The sequence below is a fragment of the Lissotriton helveticus genome, chromosome 1_1 (genome assembly GCF_964261635.1).
Source record: "Lissotriton helveticus chromosome 1_1, aLisHel1.1, whole genome shotgun sequence".
In the NCBI taxonomy this organism is placed as follows: domain Eukaryota; kingdom Metazoa; phylum Chordata; class Amphibia; order Caudata; family Salamandridae; genus Lissotriton; species Lissotriton helveticus.
Window position 1 is genome coordinate 1768745071 of NC_136057.1, and position 13343 is coordinate 1768758413.

General features: G+C 48.2%; 1 protein-coding gene across 1 annotated transcript in view; it reads left to right on the plus strand.

Annotated features, from left to right (window-relative positions):
- The window catches only part of SHFL (shiftless antiviral inhibitor of ribosomal frameshifting), a 282766-nt gene that overhangs the window by 102412 nt on the left and 167011 nt on the right, over positions 1 to 13343 (plus strand). Inside the window, exon 2 of the mRNA XM_078640058.1 lies at positions 9796 to 9937. Within this exon, the coding sequence (XP_078496184.1) occupies positions 9796 to 9937 (142 nt within the window). The remainder of the gene's footprint in view (positions 1 to 9795; positions 9938 to 13343) is intronic.

Below are 13343 nucleotides of genomic sequence, written 5' to 3' on the forward strand. Positions count from 1 at the left end.
TGGGACTTGCTTTACTTCCTGACCGGTACATAAATCTTTCTCGTTGTTTTCAATAGCGGGAGGTGAGGGCTGTGCAGGGGCCTTTTCCTTGCTGCCCTGGCACTTCTGCTGAGTTGTTACGGAAGAGTCAGTATTACACAGCACCGTAGTCTCAGTGCTTGAACCCCAGGAGGCACGAGAGTTATTCGCGCCCACCGAGTTTTCTTGAGCCTGCGTTTGTAATTCACCAGTTATATCAATATTATCGTCATTAGTGCCATCCTGGATTAGTTTACTCTTCTGCCCTCCCTCCTTGCTCATATCCTTCTTAGCAAACAAACTGGTAATTACCGGCTGTGTTTTTTCCCCCGATATTCCGAACAGTACATTGCCTGCTGTATGTGGTTTGGAAATTTTCCGGCTAACAGTTTTACTGTTCTTACCCGCAACTTGAACGGGCTTCTTGGCTTCGGGGTCCACTTTTGGGTTGAGGACCCGCTGTCCCACAGGGGTATTTGCAAGGATTGTGGAGCGCGTCATCACTTTCACCTTACGAGACGCGTCCGTGGAGCCAGCGTCCTTGTTGCTAGCCGACTCCAATTCCGACCCCGGCCGACGCCGAACAGGATTCCCCCAGCCTGAAACCGCTGTCGGTAGAAGCCTGGCGAGTGCTTCCCAGCGTGAGCAGCAATGTCTGCCCATTGTCCTCCTGTTTTCTCGCCTCACATTCAGCACCCGCACACCTTCCTGCCAACGCGGCCAGGATTCAGGGCCCGGCCGCATACTAAGCAGCGCCCGACATCGATGTTAGTCTACTGGGATGAAGCGATGTGGAGGTGAGCTTCTGAGTTCTCTCACTCAGCCGCCATCTTGGCTCCGAGGACTTAGGAGTCTGCTATTTTTAAAGCGTTTTTATCATTGTATTAACAGAAGGAATATATTAAGCCTGCTATGTTATAAAAAAAAATGTATACTGATTAGGAATGTTTTATATTGTTGATCTCTGTTGAGATCAAAACCAATAAAACTGATTTGATTTAATAGATATTGAACAGGGCCTGCTGTATACAGCATAGTCGTTGCCATTTAGCATAAAGGCACCCTTGAAAAACTCACCCTGCCCTTTAGATTTTCCTCCTTTGCACGAGTTAACTCACTGATTTAAAAGAAATTACAAATTACCTGCTCTGAAAAAACGCTGAAAAAACTGTCATGCACAGCTGTGTGACATTAACTTTTCTCTTCCTGTTATGATTGGCATGTCCTACTTCAACTCACTTTTATGTTACTGTGTTCCTGTAGTGACTGATGGATCTTCATCCTGTGATGTGCCGTTATCAGGTCATTTACGGCGAGGTATATTAACCTCAAGGCTATTGTAGGAAAGCAGCTATTGCTGAATGGTCACCCTAGATGTTTCACTTTTTGCAAGACCCTACAATTTGCCTGGCTTTAGAACTTTGCACTTGCTGACTAGTCGAAAAGTTCCGGTGCTCCCCCCCTTTAAACAAGGTCGAAATTACATTCTCTGTACTAAAATATTTAACTTGCATTTAATTCCCTAGTATATGGTACAGAATGTACCTAGGGCCTGGAAGTTAAATGTCACTATTGGAGTTCTGTATCTATTTGGCCCTCCAGTATAGTGGCAGTGCAAACATGGCTTCATGACTACCATTGTAGACTGACTGTAACAGTGTGAAACATGCACTGTGACCTGTTGAAGCAAATTTCTTTTGACAGGTAAAAACCTTCATTTTTGAATATTATTAAGTCATCCCTATCGTCACCTTGTACCCCAGAAGGCAAGGTGCATGGTATTTGAAAGTAGGACATATAAAGTTAGCGCATTATTTCCTTACAGTGGCTAACCCCAAAAAAGCTGTTTTTACTGTAGGAAGGCAATATTAAATACCAATACTGAATTTCAGGAAGGGACCAAAATAATTAAATAACTGTTGTTAATCTACATATATAAAAACGAAAGTATGTCTGTCTGTCTGTCTGTTTGTCCTTTATGCATTACTACACCATTCATCCGATCGCCATGAAACTTTGGGAAGTTGTTGAGTACACTCCCGCAAAGGTTTCTTGCATAAATTGTTTTTAAATATCGGGCCCCCAGGGCCCTCATAATCTTTCGAATACTGATGTACGCACCAGACGGAAAAACAAAAAATCGTGTATCCACAAGCACTCAAATAAATAAATAAAATTAAAACAACACTTTGAAATGTTTTCCATATTAAAATGAATAAGTTTCTATAAAAATGACACAATGTAAATTGAATGTTATCATAACGAGTTTCCTTGAATTTCCTTTCTTCGGAGATCGAAGCAACGCGCGACGGGTAAGCTAGTGCTTAATAAAATCCCAATTCAGTGCTAAAGTTGGATTATTAATGCATTTGACCTAAAAGTAATTTTTAGAAACTTGCCCTTTATCTACTTGAACAGCCTGAAGTCTGATTAACCTAATCCTCTGCCAGCTCTCCACCAAGTTGTGAAATGTCTCCCAGGACCAAACAGACTGACTTGAATGGGCAGAGATGACTCCTCTGATCTCTACAGAATATGTTGGGGGGCCTCCTTTTGACAGCACAGTGTCAAATACTGCTTGACAGGTCTGTTCAATCAATCAATCAGGCATTTGTAGAGCACGCTACTCACCCGTGAGGGTCTCAAGGCGCTGCTACTGTTTAAACAACCAGGTCTTGAGGAGTCTCCTGAAGGTCAGCAGATCCTGGGTCTGTCGCAGGTGGATAGAGAGGGTGTTCCATGTCTTGGCGGCGAGTTGAGAGAAGGATCTGCCGCCGGTGGTCGTTTGGTCGATGCGTGGAACGGTGGCGAGGTCAGTGAAGCTCAGCTGGTGGTTGGGAGTGTAGAAGGTGGGTAGTTTGTTGATGTATTCTGGTCCGGCATCGTGGAGTGCTTTGTGAGCGTGGGTGAGGAGCTTGAAGGTGATCCTCTTGTTGACCTGGAGCCAGTGCTGGTCCGTCAGGTGGGTGGTGATGTGGCTGAGGTTGGGGATGTCGAAGATGAGGCGTGTGGAGGCGTTCTGTATGCTTTGAAGTCTCTTCTGGGGCTTAGCTGTGGTTTCCGCGTAGAGGGCGTTGCCGTAGTCCAGCCTGCTGGTAACGAGGGCCTGGGTGGCCATCCTTCTGGTTCTGGTGGGTATCCATCTGTAGATCTTGCCAAGAATGAGGAGGGTGTTGAAGCAGGAGGATGAGACGGCATTGACTTGCTGGGACATTGACAGAGATGACTCCAGGATGAAACCCAGGTTGCGTGTGTAGTTGGAGGATGTCGGCGCAGCTCCCAGCGAGTCTGGCCACCAGGCGTCGTCCCAGGCGAAGGGGGTGGAGCTGAGGATGAGTATCTCCGTCGTGTCCGAGTTCAGTTTCAGGCGACTGCTCTTCATCCATTGAGTGACGGCCTTCATTCCTGTCATGGAAGTTGGTTTTGGCGGTGGCACGGTCTTTGGTGAGGTAGAGGATCAGCTGGTTGTCGTCGGCGTATGAGATAATAAGGTTGTGCGATCAGACGATGTCAGCGAGCAGTGTCATGTAGACTTTGAAGAGGGTCGGGCTGAGGGATGACCCCTGGGGTACGGCGCAGGTGATCTTGGTGGTTACGGATCGGAATGGAGGGAGGCGGACTCCCTGCGTTTTGTCGGTGAGGAAGGAGGTGATTCAGTCCAGGGCTTTGTCGCGGATCCCTATGTTTTAGATGCATGTGCATAGGGTGTGGTGGCAGACGGTGTCGAAGGCAGCCGAGAGGTCTAGGAGGATGTGGGCTGCAGTTTCGCTGTTGTCCAGCAGGGTCCTGATGTCGTCAGTGGCGGCGATGAGGGCAGTTTTGGTGCTGTGGTTGCTGCGGAATCTGGATTGGGACGAGTCCAAGGTCTTGTTATCTACGAGAAAGTGAGTCCGTTGTCTGTTGACGATCTTCTCGATGACTTTCGCCGGGAACGGGAGCAGGAAGATGGGCCGGAAGTTCTTGAGGTCCTTTGGGTCTGCCTTGGGTTTCTTGAGTAGGGCGTTGATTTCTGCGTGTTTCGAGCTTTCCAGGAATGTGGCGGTCTCGAATGAGCGGTTGAAGATCTTTCAGAGTTGGGGTACGATGATGGAGCTTGCTTTGTTGAAGAAGTGGTGGGGGCAGGAGTCTGACGGTGATCCGGAGTGGATGGTGTTCATGGTTTTGATGGTGTCTTCGTTGTTGACGTGATTCCAGGAGATCAGGACGCTGGTGTGACTGGGGGGCGGTGAGTCTAAGGTGTCGGCGGCTCTCGGGGGGGGGGGGGGGGGTTCTGGATGTTGAAGCTGTTGTGGACGTCTATGATCTTGCCGTGGAAGAAGGTGGCTAGAGAGTCGCAGAGGTCTTGTGATAGTGGGGTGTCGCTGGAGCTGGAGTTGGCGAGTTCCTTCACCATGTTTAAGAGCTCTTTGCTGTTGGGTGCGTTGTTGTCGATGCGTTCCTTGAAGGAGGTCCTTTTGGCGGTTCGAATGAGTTGGTGGTGCCTGCGGCAGGCATTCTTGAGGGCTGCCTGGTTGACTGGTGTTTGCTCGTGCCGCCATGTCTTCTCTAGTCTTCGGCAAGTCTGCCTGGATGCATGGAGGACAGTGGCGAACCAAATGGCCCTTCTGTCGATGCGTCTACTTGAGGGTTTCTTGATCGGGTGAGAGTGTTGGCGCAGTCGTCGATCCATTCCCTGAGGTTGCGGGTGGCTGTGTCAGTGTTGTTGTGGTCGGTTGGTGGGTCTTGGGCGAGGGTGGTGATTAGCTGATCTTCAGTGACATTGTTCCAGCTGCGGTTGGGGATGCTTTGCCGGTGGTTGTGTGCGGAGGTCGGTCCAATTGAGTTTGGTGGTGTGGCTGAAGGAGACATGGCTGCTGTCGGAGAAGACGGGGTCGAGCTTGTGTCTGGCAGAGTGGGTGGGTGTCGTGACGAGCTGTTTGAGACCTAGGTTGGTGAGGTTGTCCAGCAGTGTGTTGGAGTTGCTTTCGTCGACGTTCTCGAGGTGGAAGTTCAGGTCTCCGAGGAAGATGTAGTCTGGAGGCCAAAGCTGAACTGTGACTGGGGTCCTGGGGTTCCTCTGAGGGTGGTGTTGGGATCGATGTGTATCTGGAAGTGCAGGTGTTCGGCGTGTTGAGGGTGTTCTTGGTGTTGGTCGAGATTCTGAGGGTGTTTCTGTGGACGATGGCGATTCCTCCTCCTGTTCTGTTTGTGCGGTCCCTGCAGGTGATCTTGTAGCCCTCAGGGATGGCTATGGCCACATCGGGTGCCGATGAGGTGTTCATCCAGGTCTCTGTTAGGAAAGCGACGTCTGGGGAGGATGAGCCGAGCAGGTCCCAGAGTTCGACGGCGTGCCTGTGGACGGTGCGGGTGTTGAGCAGGATGCATCTGAGATGGTTGTGGCCTGCCTTGGGGGAGGGGGGGCAGGATGTGCTGGTGTACACAGGCTGGTGAAGCTGCAGTTTCGGCAGGTGAAGGGTCCATGGGTGCACTTCGGGGTGGCCTGGAAGCAGGTGGTAGATCGGCCGGTGTTGAGTGCGCGGAGAAGCTTGGCGTCATAGCGGTGTCTGGCGCTGTGGTGCTCGTGGGGGCCAGGGGTCTGGCGCTGGGCGCGGTCCGGTGCGCCCGCTGTGTGCAGCTGTCATTAAGAAGGGGAAGTGGGAGGGAGGAGCAGCAGGAAGGTGGGTGCTGGGCCAATGGGCGAGCAAGGGGGGCGGGCCGCAGGGGACACAGCGGTGGGAAAAGGGAATGGCAAAAAGGCCGAAGTAAGGCAGGCAAGAGGGCAAAGAGTGAAGAAGGCAGAAACGGGGTTAAAACAATGCAAGTAGACAAAATAGATAACCTACAGGCAGGAGGCAAAAGTGAAGAGGCAGAGAAAAACAGCAGCAGAGAAGCGGGGAGGCAACAGAGGTGGCTTGAACTCGGCAGCAGCTAGGACAAGAGCACGGGTGCAGCTAGGTGGAGCTGTGCGCATCGAGAACAACCTGCCTGGAACAGGGTCAAGGTTCGCTCTCCACGCCGCACAGCTGTTGAGTCACATGTAACACTTAGAGCACACTTGAAAGGGCGGTAACAGGATGCCAACACTCATTTTTTGTATTCCTTGTTTGGTTGCTGAAGGACCCTGCTTTTGTCCTAACATAATTCTGTCTCTGGGTTTGGTGTGGGTACAGTACCTGCTTCAAACTGGATTCCAATGTTAGATGTGGGAGGACGCTCCCCATACACACCAAAAGTCCTCAGAGCCCAAATTCAGTGTTGCCGAAAATTTTGCCATCCTGAAGATGCCCTGACCCATGGCAAACAGGTCCAACATGCCATAAAGCAAACAGGGGCTATTGAAAAGGTAGTTAGGGTTGGCCCTTGTATCATTTACCCTAATTGGTTAGGGAGTGGCCAAAAGTTGAGCTCCCACAACCCCCCTCCACCCCCCCCTCCCCCTCCCCCCCACACACACACACACACTCCCCCAAAGCTGGTACTAGGCAAAAATGTGGCACCTCCAGCCACCCACTTCAGAACACCTTCTGGACCTGTGGGATATTGGAATAGAACTGGACCTGTATCTGTGACCTGACAAGAGCCCTGAAGGATGATACTTGCTCCATCTTGTACCCAGGACAAATAAGTGGATGGCAAGGGTCATAAGGCTGATCTCCCAAGTGGCTACAAGGAGAAAACAAGCTGCAAGTATCCAACTAACTAGTGGCAACTGGACCTGGACTGAACCCTCCTGTTGTTCTCTGCCCGACACACTGTGAGTCTCTAAGTGCCTCTGGCTTATAAAGTGGGCTTATAAAGTGTACTTCTATGGTGGATTGGGACTTAAAAGATTTTGGGCCTATTCACAGATTTTCCCTTCTGACATAGGGCCCGATTTAGACTTAGGCAGACGCACTACTCCATCACAAGTATGACAGCTATCCCATATGCCGTATTACAAATTACATTGGATAGAATGCACTTGTAATACAAGGACGGGATATCCGTCACGTTTGTGATGCGGTAACCCATCCTCCTAACTCTAAATCAGGCCCCAAGTCAGAAGGTAAAGTCTTTGATTAGGACGAACCTGGTTGGTGTATCCAACCCTTGCGCATCCTCTAACTGCTCCGAGATCCCAGTCTGTCTTTGGTTCCCCCTAGTGGATTTTTTTCATGTTGGTGTCATTAGTTGATTTTTGTCATTTTGGTGTCATTAAGTTTATTACATTTTATTTCTTATCTAATTCCGTGTGGCATTTTTATTGTTTAGCATTTTGACTTTATTACTGTTTTGGTAATGTATACATTATTTGCACATTGCCCCAAAGTTAAGTCTGTCTGCTCTGTGCCATAGCTGTCAGGGGGGGTGAGCTCAGGTTTCTTTTTGTATTCAATTCTATTGGCAATGGTACATCCACACAGTAGATTGACAGATATTTCTCAGTTTCGTACATTACATGAGCCATACAAATATGAACAATTAGTGTTGTTGCGGAGTATAGTAGATACATTGCTATTAGAAGCATGCATGCAACATGGCGTCACCTGACTTACTCTAATTGACCCAACTACTTCCCCCATACTCGTTCATGCTTCCATGGACAGCCTCTTTCTTCATATGCAGGTTTCTCTTGCATGCCTCACGAATTCGGTCCTCTACGCCATTGTGCAACGGTGGGGGGTGCCAGGTGTTTCCGTTAAGTAGCTAGGTCTCACATTGCCACCATGGTAGCTGTGCCCAAGAATGGCTTATCTGCCTGAGAGCCTCTAGAGCACTCCAGAATCCCTAGGAGGAGGACCAAAGGGGTGTGCCGGACTCCCCATCCCAGTACCTCAGCGAGTTCTGCAACTATGGCCAACCAATACTTGCTTATTACTGTACATGACCACACCATTGGATAGAAGTCCATGGGATCTCTGCACAGCTGGGCATGCTGGGCTTTCAAGGCGACCGGTGCAATGTCATCTGGCCTGGTGTGAGATAAGCACAGTGCAGGTTGGACACTTGAATTAATCTCAGTCGACAGGGGAGGGGGACATAAGGGAGTCCGCCAATCATCTTCCATAGGACCCGCCCATCGCTCCCAGCACCATCATAGATGGTCTAGGGTAGGAGACACATAAATAATAAGTGTGCAGTAAATCTGAGAGACCCCACCCTTCCCCATCGCCTCCATCATTACTTTGGCCTCCTGTGGGCTGAACTCCGGGATAGAGGTGTCAATGGGGATATGGGTAGCAAGCTCATGCCTAAGCTGCATGTATTTATCAAATTGGTTTAAGTTAAGTGTGTAGGTTTCTTACAGTTCTTGGGAGGCACGTATGTGGGTCCTGGACCTGATATCGTCCAGCTGCGTTATGCTGATGAGGTTCCACCTCCGGAAGCCCTACAACAAGGCCACCTCTCTCAGCCAGGTGTCATACCATAGGGTGGTCTGTAATGTCAGTTTAGTGTCCCAGTGCATCTGTAGCAACGCGGATCTCCATGCAAGTAAGACCACTCGGGTCACCTCGTGGATAGTGTTGGGAATCAGGGAACCATTGGCATTACCTGAATCTGGGGAAACCCCAATGAGGTCATCTCCAACTGATATGTCTGGTCGAACCAACCTCCCCGAAAACCAGTCATCGATTACTAGAAGTTGAGTTGCTAAGTAATAGTAGATATTGGTCATCCCTAGACCGCCATTGTAGGCTGTGCGCTGACAGTGTGCAATGGGCTAAGCGGGTCCTGGAGCCCCTCCAAAGGAATGAGGTGGCTAGTCTGTCCAAATTTACAAACCAATGGCATGGTAGGCACAGCAGAAGGTTCTGGAAGACATAGAGGAATCGGGGAAGGATCATTGTTTTAGTATAAAGCTATTCTGCCTATTGGGTTGAGCTGTAGCATTTTTCCATTTGCAGAGGTTGTCTTTTGCTCTCTACATCAAAGGGTTAAGATTCAGGGACCATTTAAGCTCTGGATGGAAGGCCACCCATATTCCTAAATACCGGAAGCTGAGGAGTCTGATTGGGATGGTAGATTGCCATGCAATGCCGCCACAAGAGGGAGCCAATGGTACTAAAATGGACTTGGTAGAATTGACCTGCAAACCCGATGCCTCACCAAAGAGACAAAGCACCTGAAGACACAGAGGACCTGTTGTTATCGGGTCCAACAGAAAGAGCAGGACGTTATCTGCGTAAAGCGCATTCGGTCTTAATGGGTATTCTCCATTGCCAACCATGTATCAGGGCGTCGCATCTGCCAAGCGAGCCAAGGGTATGATAGCCAGGGTAAAGAGGGGGTGGGGGAATAGGGGGCAGCCTTGACGCAACCTCTGCGGATGGGGAAGGAGTCTGAAAGGACACAGTTTACCTGAACCCGAGCCGGAGCTCTGGTTTATTTAGTGATTTGGAGGATTCACCCTGTCAAGGGTTGTTATTATTCCTGTAGGTGGATAGTCAAGCATCCCAAATAATATTGCAATTCTTACGGTAATGTAGCAAAGAAATAAAGAGTGGTGCAGGTAAGTAAGAATCGTGGATCGGGCACAAGGGTAACAATTGGTAATAAATGAGATAAAATAGGGTTAAAACTGCAAGTGATAATGTTAAAGGAAGGGAGGCGGATATGGGTTTTCTGTACATTTATCTCTGAATTCCAATTCAAAATGACACCAGTTTCTTTGGGGTTGGGAGCAGGGGAATGAACAAATAAAAATATAGGAATCTGACAATTGTCAACATGAAATTTCTTGCTCCTTTTCTCTCTTTTTTTGTGAGTTGTTTCAAATCCCCTTGAAAATGATGTCTTGTATGTTCTCTTTCTGTGCAGTTGGAGAAGAGTGCCCGGCGACTGCGGGAAAAGTTTCATGGCAAGGTCTCCATAGAGAAGGCTGTGTTGCTGATGAGGAAGTATAACAATAACCATGACATTGTTTGCAAATACATCATCCTGTTCAAGGACCGCCTTGCAGGTGAGAGCATCATGGTTCTGAGGGAATGTATGTGGTCACAGTGGGTTTCAGTAAGGAGAGGTGAGGAGTATTGTTAAAAAAAAAAAAAGGTTTGTAGTTGTAAAGTGCCCCATAATTTAGCTCAATCCGTTTCCCTTTTGTGTTTTGGAAGCATAATGATGATATTCACAAGAGGTGACTTTTCAGCCCTACCACCCACCCAGGCGCCTAAAATCGTCCTCTTTAAATCTCTGAACCATTTATCTACTTAAGCTTAAAATATTTGGAGGTAGATCTCTATATGCTCCCTGTGGCACAACCTTCACAGTCATTGTAAATCGAAAGGCGTCCTGAAGTTCAGCCGAAACCTAAGCATCCAAACTTAATCCTGGGCGATTTTTCTCATTTACATCTGTTTACCAGTGAGACACAGTATTTGTTTATTTACAGGCCTTTTACCTTGTAGGATTTATCACTTTTGTAGACATTTTAGATTTCACTTGAAGACATTATTTCTGTTTCTATCAAGGATACATTTGGCGAAGAAATGCTCTACTAATCCACTAACTTGGCCAGCCTCCCCCTCACACATCTGAGATGGGAACTTGTAGTTTGAGTGCTTTATAGAAATCTATAAATAAATAAATAAAATATAAGGTACCAGTCAATAGCAAGGATTCAATTTTGTAAAGGAGAGGCTTTCTGAAGAGAAATGTGTTGGTGTACATCAAGGTGCTCTGTGGATGCTCGTGCTTCTGACCCACCCCTCAAAAAATTCTGAGTCACACTCCTGGTCTCCTCACCCACCATCACCTCCACACTCCTGATGCAGGGCCATCTCCCGATCCAATTCTTCACTGTATAGCACACCTCCATTGAGCCGAGGACTGTATCCTTCAGAACATCTCTGAATAGCAAGTCTGTCAGCAAGAAGAGTTCATACAGAATTATGGTAAACATATTTGGTGACCCTGCACTCTGATCCCCGCTTGAGTGAATATACTATGATAACAATGCCGCATACAGTTCTGTATTCCAATTTCTCCTATATTCGCAACACTGGGATTTTAGTAACCACAATATGAAAAATCTAGTTTATACACTACTGTTAGTAACTTTTGAGCATTGTTTCTGAATGAGCTGCTCACGGACAGGTAGCTTTATATTCCTGTCTCTGTCCAGAAATGCATGCTTTTTGTATGTGGATAGAGATGTGATGGTACTGGCTTTCGATTGTGTGGAATGTAATACAAGTAAAATGCACCTGTAATATCTTTTTTCAATCTTCAACAACATTTGGAATCAAAAGTTCATAAAACCATACAAAATGTCAATCTCATAACATTTGTAGTTCTATCCCAAAAATGTAAATACCTTTGTCTTGCTAACACTTTATTTACCAGCTCTCTAACACTTTATTTACCAGCTCTCTATAATAAGTATGGGGCTGAGATTTGACCACACTGGACACTCTCCATGCTAGACTCTGAGATCCTTTTAATCAAGGCTCAAATCAGAGGCTCCATTTAACTACTGCTTCCTTGGACCACCAGCTTTTGGCAAGTGTATGCAGAAAATCCCTGCGTAGAGAGGTCCCCTACAAGTAGAAGCGCACCACTCTGCTTCTGGAGATTTATGTTCGAGGCATGTGGGCTGCTGAATTCATATCTGTGCATTGATCGCCGCCTAGTGTTGGGTCTGGATGATTGCACTTTGTTGTCCTGGAAGAGTCTTCGAAGTATCACGAGATAGGTGACTCCTCCCCTGGACAAGAGTGCACATGGGCATCTTCTCCATCCTCAGATTGTTCTTTTCCGCTATTGGGTTTGGATGTTATTCCTATACTCCAACTTTGGAATTGAAAACAAATCTTTCTAAAGGCCAAAAGGCCTTCGACTTCGACGGTATTGTCATCGCTCGGTAATTGTTAACTTGATCGAACTTTCCATCTCGAACCGGTCGTCGACGCGGGCTGTTGGGCCTTTTCGATGCCACGTGGGCAGGCTGTCGATGGAAAGGAGCCCGTTCAAACGGTGCCTACAATGCCACTCCAAGTTCCCCCATACTGACAAACACTCAGTATGCAACAAGTGCCTCTCACCAGACCATAAAGAAGAAACCTGCCCAGCCTGTGCCCAATTCCGATCGAAGAAAACTATTCGCATTCGACGGGCCGCTAGGCAAGAGATGCAGCGACAGGCACCGGAACCGGACAACATCTTCGATGATGACCAAGAAATACCGGATGCACCAGATTCGGACCTAGAGATCGTCACAGTCGAGGACTACTCGGACTCCGACGATGAGATCCCACCGGGGCAAATCGTGAGTACACTGCCACCGACACCAATTAGCTCGTTACCGAAGGCTCCGGTCGAGGCATCGCCAAAGAGCCTTAGCCAAGATCCGAAAAAACATTCGCCAGCCATGCCGTCCGGCTCGGCTCCGAAACCAAAGATAAAGCCTTCAGAGACCCCAGGGCCAAGTAATGTAACCCCTATGAAGGTTCCTGAACACAAGAAGGTCATCGACCCAAAGGGCGTCGAACCGAAAAAGGCTGTACAGCCTAATGGCGTCGAGCCGAAGAAGGCCGTCGACCCAAAGGGCGCCGATCCAAAGAAGGCCGTCAAGCCTACATGAGGTAAAAAGAAGGCCGTCTAGCCAAAGAAGCCCACACAGCCGAAGGGCGTCGAGCCGAAAAAGACCCTCGACCCAAAAAAGACTGCTGTGCCGAAGGTCGCCGACGTAAGGAGAGCGCCATCGAAGCCTGTAACCCAGCCGGAGAAGGCTATCAAACCAAAGTCAAGTGCTCCGAAAAGACCGGTGGATCCAAAAGAAATCGTCGACTCGGCAAAGGACAGTCAACTGAAAAAACCTGTCGAGCACAAGAAGCGTGTCGACCCGAAAAACCCGGTCGATCCGAAAACACTCGTCCACCCGAAGGAAGGGTCCGAGCTGAAAAAGACAAAAAAGGCACCAAAAGACGTCAATCCAGAAGGGGATATCGACCCACAGGCGATAGTCGATCCAAAACAGACTACGCCAAAAAAGCCAAGGACACAACCACAGACAGTGGAAGAAGAACTCTTCCATCCATATCCATCAGACAACCAGGCAAAGATATACATTAACCCAGAAACTGGTAAAGTCACAATCCTACGCAGGAAAAAGAGACCACTAGACACAGACTCTCTTTCCCCCATTCCTCTGAAAAAAAAGGACTTTGGGACTTCTCCCTCTAGACCCTTCACTCCTTTCTATCCCACTATGCCTGCTACTCCTTTTGCTCCTTACTGTCCTTCTCACCATGGGGACAATGAGGGTGACACAGGGGACGATCCTCAGCATGATTATTATTATCCACAGGATCCTAACCCCCAAAATGAACCACAGGAGGAGCCATCTGACCCATATGACACGCATCCTA